A 13,056-nucleotide genomic window follows, 5' to 3' on the forward strand; every position below is an offset into this window, starting at 1 on the left:
GTTAAGGATCAGCTGAAAGTGGAAGGCCTTCAAAAAAAAAAGATAATGAGCATCCAGGGACAGTATGTCCCTGTTAGGATGAAGGGCAAAGCAGGTAAGTGTAGGGAATACCAGATGCCTGGAGAAATTGAGGTTCTGGTCAAGAAAAAGGAGGAAGCATACGCCAGGTATAGACAGTAGGGATCAAGTGAATCCCTAAAGAAGTAGAAGGGCAGTAGTAATGTACTTAAGATGGAAATTAGGAGAGCAAAGAGGAGGAATGAGATAGCTTTGGCAAATAGAGTCAAGGAGAATCCAAAGGGTTTCTACAAGTACATTAAGGGTAAAAGAGTAATGAGGGAAAGAATAGGATCCCTGAAAGATCAGCAAGGCTGACTAAGTGTGGAACCAGAGGAGATGGGGAGATACTAAATGTGTGTGTTGCATCAGTGTTTACTGTGGAGAGGATATGGAAGCTAGAGAGCTTGGGGAAATAGCAATATCTTGAGAAGTGTCAACATTTCAAAGGAGGAAACAATGGACATCTTAAAATGCATAAACACAAATAAATCCCCAAGACCTGATCAGGTGTACCCTAGAACTTTGTGGGAAGCTAGGGAAGTGATTGCTGGGCACCTTGCTGAGATATTTGTACAATTGATAGCCACAGGCAAGGTGTTAGAAGGCTGGAGGTTGGCTAACATGGTGCCATTATTTAAGGAATAGCCAGGAACTATAGACTGTGCCTTCATTAATCCTCTTCACTTCTGCAAAAAACTCAATCAAATTTGAGAGACACGATTTCTCCCATGACTTTGTATGGGAGAAATCGTGTCTCTCAAATTTGATTGAGTTTTTTGCAAAAATGAAGAGGATTAATGAAGGCACAGCTTTAGATGTTGTCTATACAGACCTCAGCGAGATATTTGACAAGGTTCGACAAGGTCGATTGGTTAACAAGGTTAGATCACATGGAATACAGGGAGAACTCGTTGTGTGGATACAAAATTGACTAGAAGGGAAGAGACGAGAGTGGTGATGGAGGGATGCCTTCCAAACTGGAGGCCTGTTACCTGCAATGTGCTATAGGCATCACTGCTAGGTCCACTGCTTTATGTCATCTATATAAATGATTTGGATATGAATATAGGAGGTATTGTTAGTAAATTTGTACATGAAACCAAAATTGGTGGCGTACTGGACAGCGAAGATTACCTCACAATACAACACGTTCTTGAAGGAGTGGCACAGAGTTTAATCTAGATAAACGTGAGGTGTTACATTTTGGTAGGGCAGGACTTAAATGCTTAATGGTAAAGCCCTGGGGAAGGTTACTGAACAAAGGAAACTTGGAGGACAAGTTCATAGTTCTTTGAAAATGAAGTCACAGGTAGACAGAGTAGTGAAGGTGGCGTTTGACACGTTTGCGATTATTGGTCAGTGCACTGAGTATAGGAGTTGAGAGATCATGTTATGGCTCTACAGGACTTGGGTAGGCCACTTCTGGAATACTGCATTCAATTCTGGTCTCCATGTTATAGGAAGGATGTTGTTAAACTTGAAAGAGTTCAGAAAAGATTTACAAGTATGCTGCCAGGGTTGGAGGTTTTGAGCTATAGGGAGAAGCTGAATAGGCTGGGGCTATTTTCTTCAGAGCTTTGGAGGGTGAGGGGTGACGTTATAGAGGTTTATAAAATCATGAGGGGCATGGATAGATTGAATAGTCAAGGCCTTTTCCCCAGGGTAGGGCAGTCCAAAGGGCATAGATTTAAGGTGAGAGGGGAAAGATTTAAAAGGAACCTCAGGGCAACCTTGTCCTGCAAAGAGTGGTGCATGTATGGAATGAGCTGCCAGAGGAAGTGGTGGAGGTAGGTACAATTACAACAGTTAAAAAAGGTATCCGGACCAGTATATGAATAGGAAGGGTTTGGAAAGAAATGGGGCAAATGCTGACAAATGGGACTAGATTAATTTAGGATATCTGATCGGCATGGACGAGTTGGACCGAACAGACTCTTTTCAAACTGTACACCTCTATGACATTTGACAATAACAGCTTCACCAGACTGATGGGCATGTGGAGAAACTTAAAAGGCTAGACTCGCCGTCAACGACTAAACCTCAAGTTACCAAAATCTTAAAGAGACCATTTTGTTAAATATTTGAATACTGGGATTTGCCATTAAGCAATATTCCCACATCGTGATTTATTCATTGATCCAACTCTCACTGCAAAATAACTCCTTTCAAAGTCCATACAAGACTGTAATTTAGAAACATTCTTATCTTGCCTCCATCTCAGTGAATTTCAGATGTCTGCACTACCTTCACCAGCCTTTCAAACCATGTACATGGCATTGTGCCAACAGTGTCTCACTCCATTTGCAAATTGTTCAGACCATTGCTGATTTTTCATTTTATCACCATCATTTTTGGTTTGTAGCTATGACTATGAGCCAAGAACTGAAGATAACCCTTTCACTGCGAGCAGCAGCTTGTATTAAAGAACAAAGCATATTTAAACTGAGTATATACACCTCATTTATTTTCCCTTGTGATTTATTCCTTTACTGTGTCTGTTTGGTTGTCGTCTTTGAGAGAGAGTGGGGGCTTGAAATAAAGAGGAAGACATTTAAACAAGGTAATTGAATTACTTTGCTAAAGTTGCTGCATTGTTAACACAAATGTTACTGGCCACTTCTCAGCCCAAGCCTCGATAATGTCCAGACCTTGTTGCATTTGAACATGGACTGCTTCATTATCTGACGAGTGGCAAATGCTGCTGAACATTGTGAAGTCATTGGCGACCTTATGATGCAGGAAAAGTCATTGATGAAGCAGCTGAAGATGGTTGAGCCTAGGACACTACCCTGAGGAACTCCTGCATACATGTCCTGCACCTGAGATGACTGACCTCAAACAATTAATGGTAGGGTGTACAGTTGATGCTGTCTAATCTCTCATTGAAAACCACACAGACAACATTCTGCCAGATAGGATCTTAAAAATTAAATGTAATGGGATACAGAGGAATGTGGAAATTGGGACCCAGTGACAGGAAACAAAGGTAAACAGTTGACAGATGTTTTATGAACGGAAAGTGATTTCCAGTGGTGTTCAATAGTGCTCAATGCTGGGTGCCTTGCTACTTGTGTGTAAAAAGCTTAAATTTAATGTAGGAGACATGATTGGAAAATGTCGACAAAAGCTATCTGGATAGTTGTTAGCAAAGAACAAGTGCAAGGTAATATCAATGGTTTAAGTGAGCAGAAAAGTGGCAAATGAAATTCAATCCAGAGAAGTGCAAGGCAAGGGAATACTCAGTGAGGGTATCTAGAGAAAATTGAGACACCATGGAGTGCAGATCCATAGGCCCCTGAAAGTGGAAGGACAAGCAGATAAAAGGTGGTAAAGAAAGTATTACATGGGATGTTTTCCTTCATATACTGAAGCAATCTATGTCCAATTGCAGCAAGATCTTAAAATTAAACAGCAATATTAAATCAATGTTCTGGAGTCATAAAAATACTGTGAATACAAAAAGGTTGGAGGTTATGAATGCTATGGCAAGTAACTCACCCGGTTCCCCAAAGTCTGAACGTCACCTACAAAGCACAAGTCAGGATTGTAATGGAATTCCCCACACCTGCCTGGAGGAGTGCAGCTCCAATTCCACAAGCAGCTTCACTTCATCCCCAAATCGCAACCTAGGTGATTGGCAGCAATCCACAAACATTTGTTCCTCCACCAACTGCACACTGCAGCACATTATATACCATCTACAAAATGCACTGCAAAAATTCACCAAGACTCTTCAGCAGCAGTTTCCAAACTCCACAACTTAATTGCTTTCTGGAAGGAAAGGACAGCAGATTTATGGGAACACCACCACCTGCAAGTTCTCCATCAAGTCACACATCATATTTTGGAAACCTACTGCTGTTCCATCATTTTTGCTTGACCAAACTCCTGGCACTCCATCCTACCAACATTGTGGGTGCACCTACACTAAATAGACTGTAGCTCACCACCTTCTCATGTTTACTAAATGCTCGACCAGGCAGCGAAGTTCACATCTTAAGAGAAAATAATAAAAAAGATTAAATTTTGCTTGATTCCATAAAGCTGCTTTGGTGAGAACACTGGAATGGGGAGTAACAGAACTAAGTCTAACAAACATGGAACTTCTCGTCATTTCACTTCCAACCAGGAAACATAGAACAGAAAAAAAAATCTAAAATGAGTAAGAATCTGTCTATAATTTGGAGCTGCAATAAAACATCCTAATACAATTAACTTGAATTGAGCAGGTGTGTACAAATTAGGAGTCTCAAAAACTCAGCTGACTTTCCTTAGCTGGTGTGCATTCACTGTACTATACAGAATAATTGCAACTTTGCATCCAGAAGTCAACACTTCAAACCTACACTATAAATACTGCTATGGAGAGTATCATTTGTCATTACATACAGTAGAACAAAAATAAATTGACCACTAAACAACCAGCAACACGGGAAACCTTAATAATGCATTGCTTATATCATATTTCATCCAAGAAAACCACATTGTGAGGAATAACTTCTTTTTCCTTGGGGAGGGGGGGTTGTGTCTTCGTCTGAATTCATTAAGTACCAAAAAACTCCTTTCTGTGCCTAAAGCATTACAAACAATTCAAAACCAACCATCTAACTTTACATCTCATAATAGTTGCCATTGAAGAGTACCTGAGAAACCAAATTCCACACATTGTCCTTATCTTCTATGGCCCAATACTATTTCTAATCCAAAAAAAATCAACCAGTTCTCTTCTGAAAACATTAAGTTAAAACTTAAGCATATTTGCGAGAAATCTATTCCACTCCATTGCAAGATAGGAATATCATTCACTTCCAGGAATTTGTTCATACATGTTCGTTTAAAAATGGGAGAAAAAAAAATGAAGGACACTCAAGATTATACAGAACAAAATCCTACTAATACATAAATCAATCATAAATATACCTCTACATGGAAGTGGGCTGGGTGGATTTCAGCTTAGTAAAATAGCTTGCAGGAGAAATGAAAAGGAAGCTGGTAGGTCAGATATTATGCTACTTGAAAAGGTTCCCCAGATTCTATTCAATCATACTGGAATCCTTCAAATTCTCATTAGCATTAAGAGAATGGATTTTAGAAGGACGGTTGATTCCTTTCAAGTACTATTTCCCCCCCCAAAAGCGATACATAACAGATGCTGTGATCGAAACCAATTGGCTCATGAACAGAGCATAGGATTTCAACTGCAGTGTGATATCCAATTACAGTGCAAGGAAACAGCATACCCTGTTACATTTAGCAAAGATAATTTTAAATTACCAACATCTCTCCATCATCCACTCCCTCAAAAAAGCCATATCTAATTTCATATATGGATTTTTCAGTGCATTCTCCCTGAACACAGGAGTAACAGAACCAGTCAATCTTACAGTACAGAAGGCCAATCAATCCACTATACTTCAAAACTCAGCATGTGTAAGCCACCAGAGTGGGAAGAGCACTCAAGATTATACAATATGAATAACAAAATCGTACTAATACATAAACCAATCATAAAACTACCTTTACATGTGAGAAGAAGCAAAGGTTTGAACACAAGGTTAGTAGATTTAAAACAAGAGGTATTGTTTGGTTAGTGAACATAAATAATAGATGAATATGCGTTTGGGTAAGTTAGGATATTGGCAGCAAGATATAAACTCAGTCTCATGAGGTTCAGGATAGAAGCTGATCAGAAAACACTGGATTAGTAGAAAGGAATTAGCAGTTGAGCAGAGGCACAAACAGGCTCAGATAGTGTTAGAAATAAATGGTCTTGGTGGCAGAGGAGATATGGAGTCAAGAGCTCAAATAGGGCACCATGGCTGCAAATATTCGGTTTCAGCCAAAGGCTGTTGCCAGGAAGAGCTATCTAATTAGTCTTAGGAGAAAGTGAGGACTGCAGATGCTGGAGAGTCAGAGTTTATAAATGGTGGCGGTAGAAAAGCATAGGTCAGGCAGCATCCGAGGATCAATGGAGTCAACGTTTTGGGCATAATACTTCTTCAGGACTGGGAGGAGTCCTGAAGAAGGATTGTGCCCAAAATGTCGACGTTCTTGCTCCTCGGATGCTGCATGACCTGCTGTGCTTTTTCCAGCGCTACATTTTATCAACTTCATCTAATTAGCCAGAGTGACTATTCCTTCTGCATTGTTGTCTTTTAAGTGCGTATCCAGGTCCCTTTAAATTTTGGAAAGTAACATCCCTGAACTGAGTTACTTCTTCCTCACTTCAAAACAACATATTTTCTATGTTTAATTAGTAATATAGTCCACTTAAATTAAAAAGTACAAAATCTCACACTACAAAGCAGAATATTCACATTACAAATGAATGAGACGCTACCTATAGAAAAACAACAAGGCTAAAGATGCTCCACAAATCAAAATGAATTGTATACACTGCCAATCTTTATCAAAACTCTGACATCCTTGACTGGTGTGCAAGTTCCTGTCAAATAATTAAAATACAATAAACAGAGCAGACATCTCATCACATGTGGAATGCTTTATCTCGGTTTGATAAACCAAGCACAGGCTGTGCATTATTTAAACATGTATTGCATATAAACGTAATTACTCAGTATAGAAATCATTCCATTGTAGACAAGTTAGAATTTTCTATAGTTACTAAACAAATATGCACTTATTCCCTCACCCTCCCAAAAGAACAGCAACTATACTAAGTCAGAACAAATGGAACAGTTAAGGATGCAAAGTTCAAACTCAACGGTGAAATTCTCTTGAAATTTTCCAACAAGTTTGCCAACTATTAAATAAAAGCACATTAACAATGGACCCCACCATACATTCCATCAGCTATTTGAATTTGTTTTGAAAATTCCTAATACAGCAAAAACAATAACCTGATAATGCATCAAAAGTCAACATACCTTCAGGTCCTATGTCATGCAGCATATTCAGAACAGAAATGGAAATGCAACACCACAATAGTAAGAATAAATGTTAAAAAGAATCACAACTTCATTATAACAGATATTCATCAGTAAACTGAAAGCTGCAGTCCAATGAAGGGTCCAGCCGCGAACGCACAGCTTTGCGATCAAAAAGGCATCACCTGAAACCTTTAATGGAGTACTGCCATGCAATTTACCATGACACATCCGTCACCTTCAATTACAACAGGGTGGTTCATTACAGAATGTCCCAATTTCAATCATTTGTCAATTTGCATTTTAAGTTAGATAATTGTCCCAAAATGCAGCGACTTTATTCGACTGACTTATTCACTAAACAAGTCTGGCTAGTTTTTCTTAATGATCATTCCAAATTGTTTTAATTTAGATTTCTAGTATTTACAATTGATAATTTATAATAGCAACATCAACTACCCTGATAATATGAAGATCCAAAAGATTAACGCAGCCTACAAAACCATACTTCCAGTTTAAAATGCATTAATACTAACTGTAAAAGAGCGACAGTCACAAATAGTTAGCAAATAGGTTTTCTGAAGTTATACAATGGGTCTAAAAATAGATCAAAGATTTAGCTTCTATCAACCCTGCCAAAAAATTCAAGTCAAATACATGTGAACTCAATGTAATTTCGTGGGCAAGGCAAGGTAGGTGCTGCCAAATATAGGACACAAGAAAACTCTCCATCTAGCCCACACTATTTGTTAGATGCACTCCATTCTCTTAATTGGTGAGTTTATTTCTCTATTTTGAATAAAGACCCAGAACCCAGTCTTTATATTTTAGGTCCTTGGAACCCAATTCATAGCTGGTATCAATGGACTTTAATATTAGTCAATTGGAATAATGCCAAGAAATCAGTTTTGCACATAAATTGTTTTTTTTTCATTTTGTAGATCTTACACCAGGATTTTGACTAATGGGAGACTCAATGGGTGGCATTATCTCTTTCCTGAAACACAGAACATGGGCGAATTAGTAAGGAATGCACAAGGTGCAAGCCACAATAAAGCTAGACAAGCTGACTTCCTTGGAGGAGCTAAACATGCTGGTTGATTGAAAGCTAAAGGAAAACAACAGGAAACCTTCAGTTAAATTCATTAAAAATTAATTTGGGTTTGCACTGGTACGGAAAGCTACATTAGCATCACCAAATTGCCTTTAAAAAACTCAAGGTACAACTCAGATACAGTTCTCCCATTCTTCCCACACCATCCCAAACTAGCATGTGCTATTTAGCTTATCAAAACATAAAACCCATAAACAACTTTCTGAAATCGATTGCATCTTTTCTTTATAATTGATAGTTTATCGCAAAAGGCAACTTAATTTATACTATTTGTAATGAAAATGGCTCTGCAGAAGAAAACTATCTTTAAAGAAATACCAATAAGACAAAATATGCAAAAGTAGGAACATTAACAATATTGTTTATTCATTTCTTTAGATTTGTGTCGATTACAGCAATGCAAATCATATCTTGCTTTCTTCATTTTGTCCCAAGTACTAAATTCTTGGCTGAAATTATATTTTGGTCCCTGCATTAACTAGCCCCAACAGCAAAATATTTCTTCCTCAAACACTAACGCAAACAAGTTTACTTAACATATTTAACACTTGACATTAAAAATTTACCCCAATCACCTAGCTGCAGTTTTTACATTTTCTAAAGAAACAAATTTTCCGTAGAGTCTTCTGCTCAAATCAGAAAACAAGATATCCAAAAGATGATGGTGTTTCATAACTATAGTCACAGTCCAAGCAACAATCTTGCCAATTTACAACATGAAATTAACTGCTTTAATCACCTTGGGTGGTGGGGGATCAGCAATGGAGGAGGAAGGATGTGCACAAAGCAGGGCAGCAGATCCAGAACTCTACAGTAATCTTCATGTAATCTACACCTGCCCTTAACAAAAAGAAACTTGCCTCTATTACTGTTTCCACATTAACAACTGAACTTTAACATTTCTGATTATCCATACACAAGTTTTAATAGAGTTTATCATTGCATACATTTTAGGGAAAAGAGTCAAGTCCTCACATAAACTTATTCCTGTTTGTTCCTTCAGTTAACATGCTATATTCTCCGGTAACTCTAATTCCATGCCACTTGTCATGCTGTCTATTGTACTGTCAACAGATTCAATGTAATTTTCCTGTGTCCATAATTTAAATATAACAGTAAAACTGATTCAAACAATAAGATGCAGCATACCATTTATAAATCTTTACTGATCCAATCATTTCACCTTTTGTTTACTACACAACCGAATTTCCATTCAATTACTTTTCAAAACCTGTTTTGTTAGAAATAATGTACACATTTGCAGCAAAGTCATGTCACCATCAGGTGGTGTCTATTCACATGTGCTTTCTAGAGAAAGTCTATGCTCGTCAGCCAGTTTTAGCTGCAAGTGATGGCAAGCCTACCAGATTTCCTGATGGGTCTACTCCTTCAACTAGAGGATCCTAGTATCCAGAGGAGCAGTTTATCTATGAACCACTTAAAACATCACTATGCTGCAATCGCTTGCCTTTCTTTATAGTTACATTCACATTTGGATGGAGATCACATATCCACAGTACGTTTGGAACCTTCTGCTAACCAATAAGACCTACTAGACACAAGTATTATTTAGTCAACAATGACAATTTAAATACTACAATACAACTTTTGCTTGTCAGAGCCAGTTAATGTTATTGGTTTGCTCGTGAACACTTGAAAGATTGACTTTTGACAGTTACTGAACCTTTTATATTCATTTTAGGATTATAACTATAATTAAACAGTGAAATGTACCTCATTTCATTGATATCAGCACTAACAGCCATTAAGTGCTGTGGCTTGACCAACAAATGCCAGCTGGCCAGAATGCTCACATCCCACAAATAAATAAAATGTCAATGTTAAAATTATTTTCATTTATGTATTTGAAGGTTCAATGCAAAGTAAGTTACAGCTGAAGACGACAGAGATAATTTTCTTTGCAATATTATTATATTTTTTCCTCTTCCACACCATCAAAATGATTTTAATCAACTGCACTATACTCCATCCAGAGTGTGAACTGCTAATTAAATTGAAGCGTCAATAAGTTTTGAAATCAGGAAAGGATTTTCCCATTCTGCAAAATCTAAATTTGACATCCAGAATTTTATGGCAACTCCCATTACCCTTACTTCTACTTAAAAACCATTAGTTATCAAGAAGTAATTTAAATCATTCGGCTTTCCTTAAAATGTCAGGGAGTACTTCCTTCAGCACCACTTCTACACGTGTCCAACTCAAACAGAGGTGACACACATCCGAAACTGTTTACATCCATAAATCACGCCCCTTCCTCCATAATGCTTCCTGTTCACCGCACACAAACCGCCCAAGTGCTCCTGAATGCAACCGAATCGCTTCATGCACACTGACATCAAGTTGTAATCCGATCGTTCAACACTATAAGGCATAGCTCATTGGAAACGCTGCACTCTTGTAGCCGTTCATTTCAGTGCTGCGGCGTTAAAAATGACGTGACAACGTCTCTCAGGTATTTCCAATGACACTTGACTATTCCCACTTTCTCTCCTCTCCGTGGTTCACAGACAGAATCGCAAGGCAACAGGTTGCCAGCTTACGGCGAGAGAATGGTATCGTGATCGGATAAGAGAAGCCATGGGATGCCTGCGTTGTTAAAACGTCAAACCTCTTTCTCTGTCCGGAATGTTTAAGTTCTGATGTTCAGAACAACCCATTGGGTATTGTTAACAGTTCTTATCGGCTGATGCTGCTGTTAACCCGAAAACTAATAAGTGAAGGCTTGATGTAGAGCGGTTTACGTACGTACCTATTAATGCTTGAAAGAGATTACTGCGGAATATGTTGATAACTCTCTCGATGGAGGCACGAAGCTGACGGTCTTCAGTCTTGCCAAGCTTGGCACGGTAATTCTCCAGGAGCTTCAGAGCTCGCTGAGCATCTGAGCAGAGACAGGGGGCAAAAATAATCACACACTTAACGATCATTACTGGCCCGATCCCGCAACAACTCACGAGTTACAACGTAGTTCAACTTTGTCCAGCCTTTAGCACTAGGCAGAAAATTGCAAAGATTACCTGCATTAAAATCGGTTCGTCTTAAAGTTCGTTTCAATGGCGTTAAATACAAAGTGTCACCGTACTTTGAAAACTTTCATTAAAAGATTATCCTTATATTAAGGTTAAATTAAGTTCAAAGTTTAACATGTTGAAACTCACCCTGCTTTCGAACCGGCATCGTCCTGTTTCAGATTTCCTTCACAGGTTAAAGTTCCTCCAGTTGGCAATTCCAGTTCTAAATTACCCTCCGAAGAGTCTCCGGAGGCAGGATCTTTTATCTTCTGCGCTTTCAGAAGGTCCTGACAATCTGCCAGAAACACAGGATCGCAACTTTTCCCTCCGACTCAGGGGGATGTGTAAATATTTAGTGCAATCGGTTTCACTGACAATCGATTTTCCTTCACAACAAACAGGCTAGGGCTTGTTTGGAGAACGGAAGGAGAGAGATATGTTTGGTTCCTTTTTAACATCAGCCCGTGTTTCCCTCCTGAAGTGGACTGACCGGTTTGTAAAGCATTGGCCTCAGGAGGACCACATCCCTGTCTCTCTCCCTCCTCAGCCTGGAATGCCGTATATGATCAGACAGTTCCTGCTGGTTAACTTGCCCGGTCCCGGCTGGTCTGTCCTACTTGTTCAAGGTGACTGCAGGAGGCTATTTTGGGGAGGGGGTCCTTGAGGGTGACTCTCCTAGTGTCTGCCCCTCACTCTCAGGGTCACCCACTGGATCCTTTGCTGGGTGTGGGGATTTTTCTTTGAGAAAGGGGTGTCCTCCCTCTGTCCTCTGCAGGGGATCCAGCGAGGGGCGGCCTCCCCCAACCCCCTTGTCTGTGCAGCCCAGAGCGCGGGGCCGAGCGTCTCCCTGTCCCCGCCCACCTGTCCCCGCCCACCCCACCCCCAGTCAGGCGGGTTCAGGTTCGGGTTCACGCTCCGGGCTCTCCTCCCTCCTGGGGAGGTGCAGTCGTTCGTTCGTTCGCTCACTCGCCGCCGGTGAACCACTCCCCCCACCAAGCCCTGGTCTCTGTCCCTACCCACCCCGAGAGGTGGGGCCCTAAGCCGGCCCGGGCACCTCGCTGCCGCTCCCACCAAAACAAACTTTCCCCGTCGCTGCCGCCGCCGCCGCTCTTCCTCCTTCTGTTCCCGGTCACTGCCGGAGAAATCCCAAACTTTCCCCCAAAATGGCGACCGGGACCGGGAATCTCCACCACCTGACCAGACGCCCGCCAATCAGGAGGGGGCCTGAGGAGCGGGGGCGGGGCCGAAGTTCAAGGAAGGCCGCGGTGAGGCTGCAGAGCGGCGCATCCCAGTTTTTAAACTGTAGACCTGTAGCTCTTAACAGTCTACTTCAAAACTCAATCACTGCCCTCTCTCTCACCCTGCTTCAAAACTCAATCACTGCCCCCTCTCACACCCTGCTTCAAAACTCAATCACTGCCCTCTCTCTCACACCCTTTCAAAACTCAATCACTGCCCCCTCTCACACCCTGCTTCAAAACTCAATCACTGCCCCCTCTCACACCCTGCTTCAAAACTCAATCACTGCCCCCTCTCACACCCTGCTTCAAAACTCAATCACTGCCCCCTCTCACACCCTGCTTCAAAACTCAATCACTGCCCCCTCTCACACCCTGCTTCAAAACTCAATCACTGCCCCCTCTCACACCCTGCTTCAAAACTCAATCACTGCCCCCTCTCACACCCTGCTTCAAAACTCAATCACTGCCCCCTCTCACACCCTGCTTCAAAACTCAATCACTGCCCCCTCTCACACCCTGCTTCAAAACTCAATCACTGCCCTCTCTCTCACATGCTGCTAACCTGGCTCACAGGTTAGGTGAATTGGTCATGCTAAATTGCCCATAGTGTTAGGTGTAGGGGAATATGTCTTCGGCCCCGCCAGCCTCTCTCTCTCTCTCACCCTGCTTCAAAACTGAATTACTGTCCCCCCTCTCACACCCTGCTTCAAAACTCAATCACT

At 40.8% G+C, this 13,056-nt stretch overlaps 1 protein-coding gene across 13 annotated transcripts in view; it reads right to left on the minus strand.

Annotated features, from left to right (window-relative positions):
• dlg1b (discs large MAGUK scaffold protein 1b) overlaps nt 1-11,945 on the minus strand; it is a 471,082-nt gene extending 459,137 nt beyond the window's left edge. For 9 of the 13 annotated variants that reach the window (XM_043702491.1, XM_043702499.1, XM_043702490.1 and 6 more), the window contains exons 1-2: nt 11,241-11,945; nt 10,832-10,963 (exon numbers count right to left, since the gene is read on the minus strand). In XM_043702491.1, coding sequence (XP_043558426.1) covers nt 10,832-10,963; nt 11,241-11,259 — 151 coding nt within the window. In that variant the 5' untranslated portion in view covers nt 11,260-11,945. Of the gene's footprint in view, nt 1-6,947; nt 6,957-10,831; nt 10,964-11,240 lie in introns of all 13 variants that reach the window. The other 4 variants (XM_043702482.1, XM_043702487.1, XM_043702478.1 and 1 more) reach the window with 1 other exon arrangement.
• Between the last annotated feature and the right edge of the window lie 1,111 nt (nt 11,946-13,056).

This window comes from Chiloscyllium plagiosum, chromosome 13, assembly GCF_004010195.1.
Source record: "Chiloscyllium plagiosum isolate BGI_BamShark_2017 chromosome 13, ASM401019v2, whole genome shotgun sequence".
In the NCBI taxonomy this organism is placed as follows: domain Eukaryota; kingdom Metazoa; phylum Chordata; class Chondrichthyes; order Orectolobiformes; family Hemiscylliidae; genus Chiloscyllium; species Chiloscyllium plagiosum.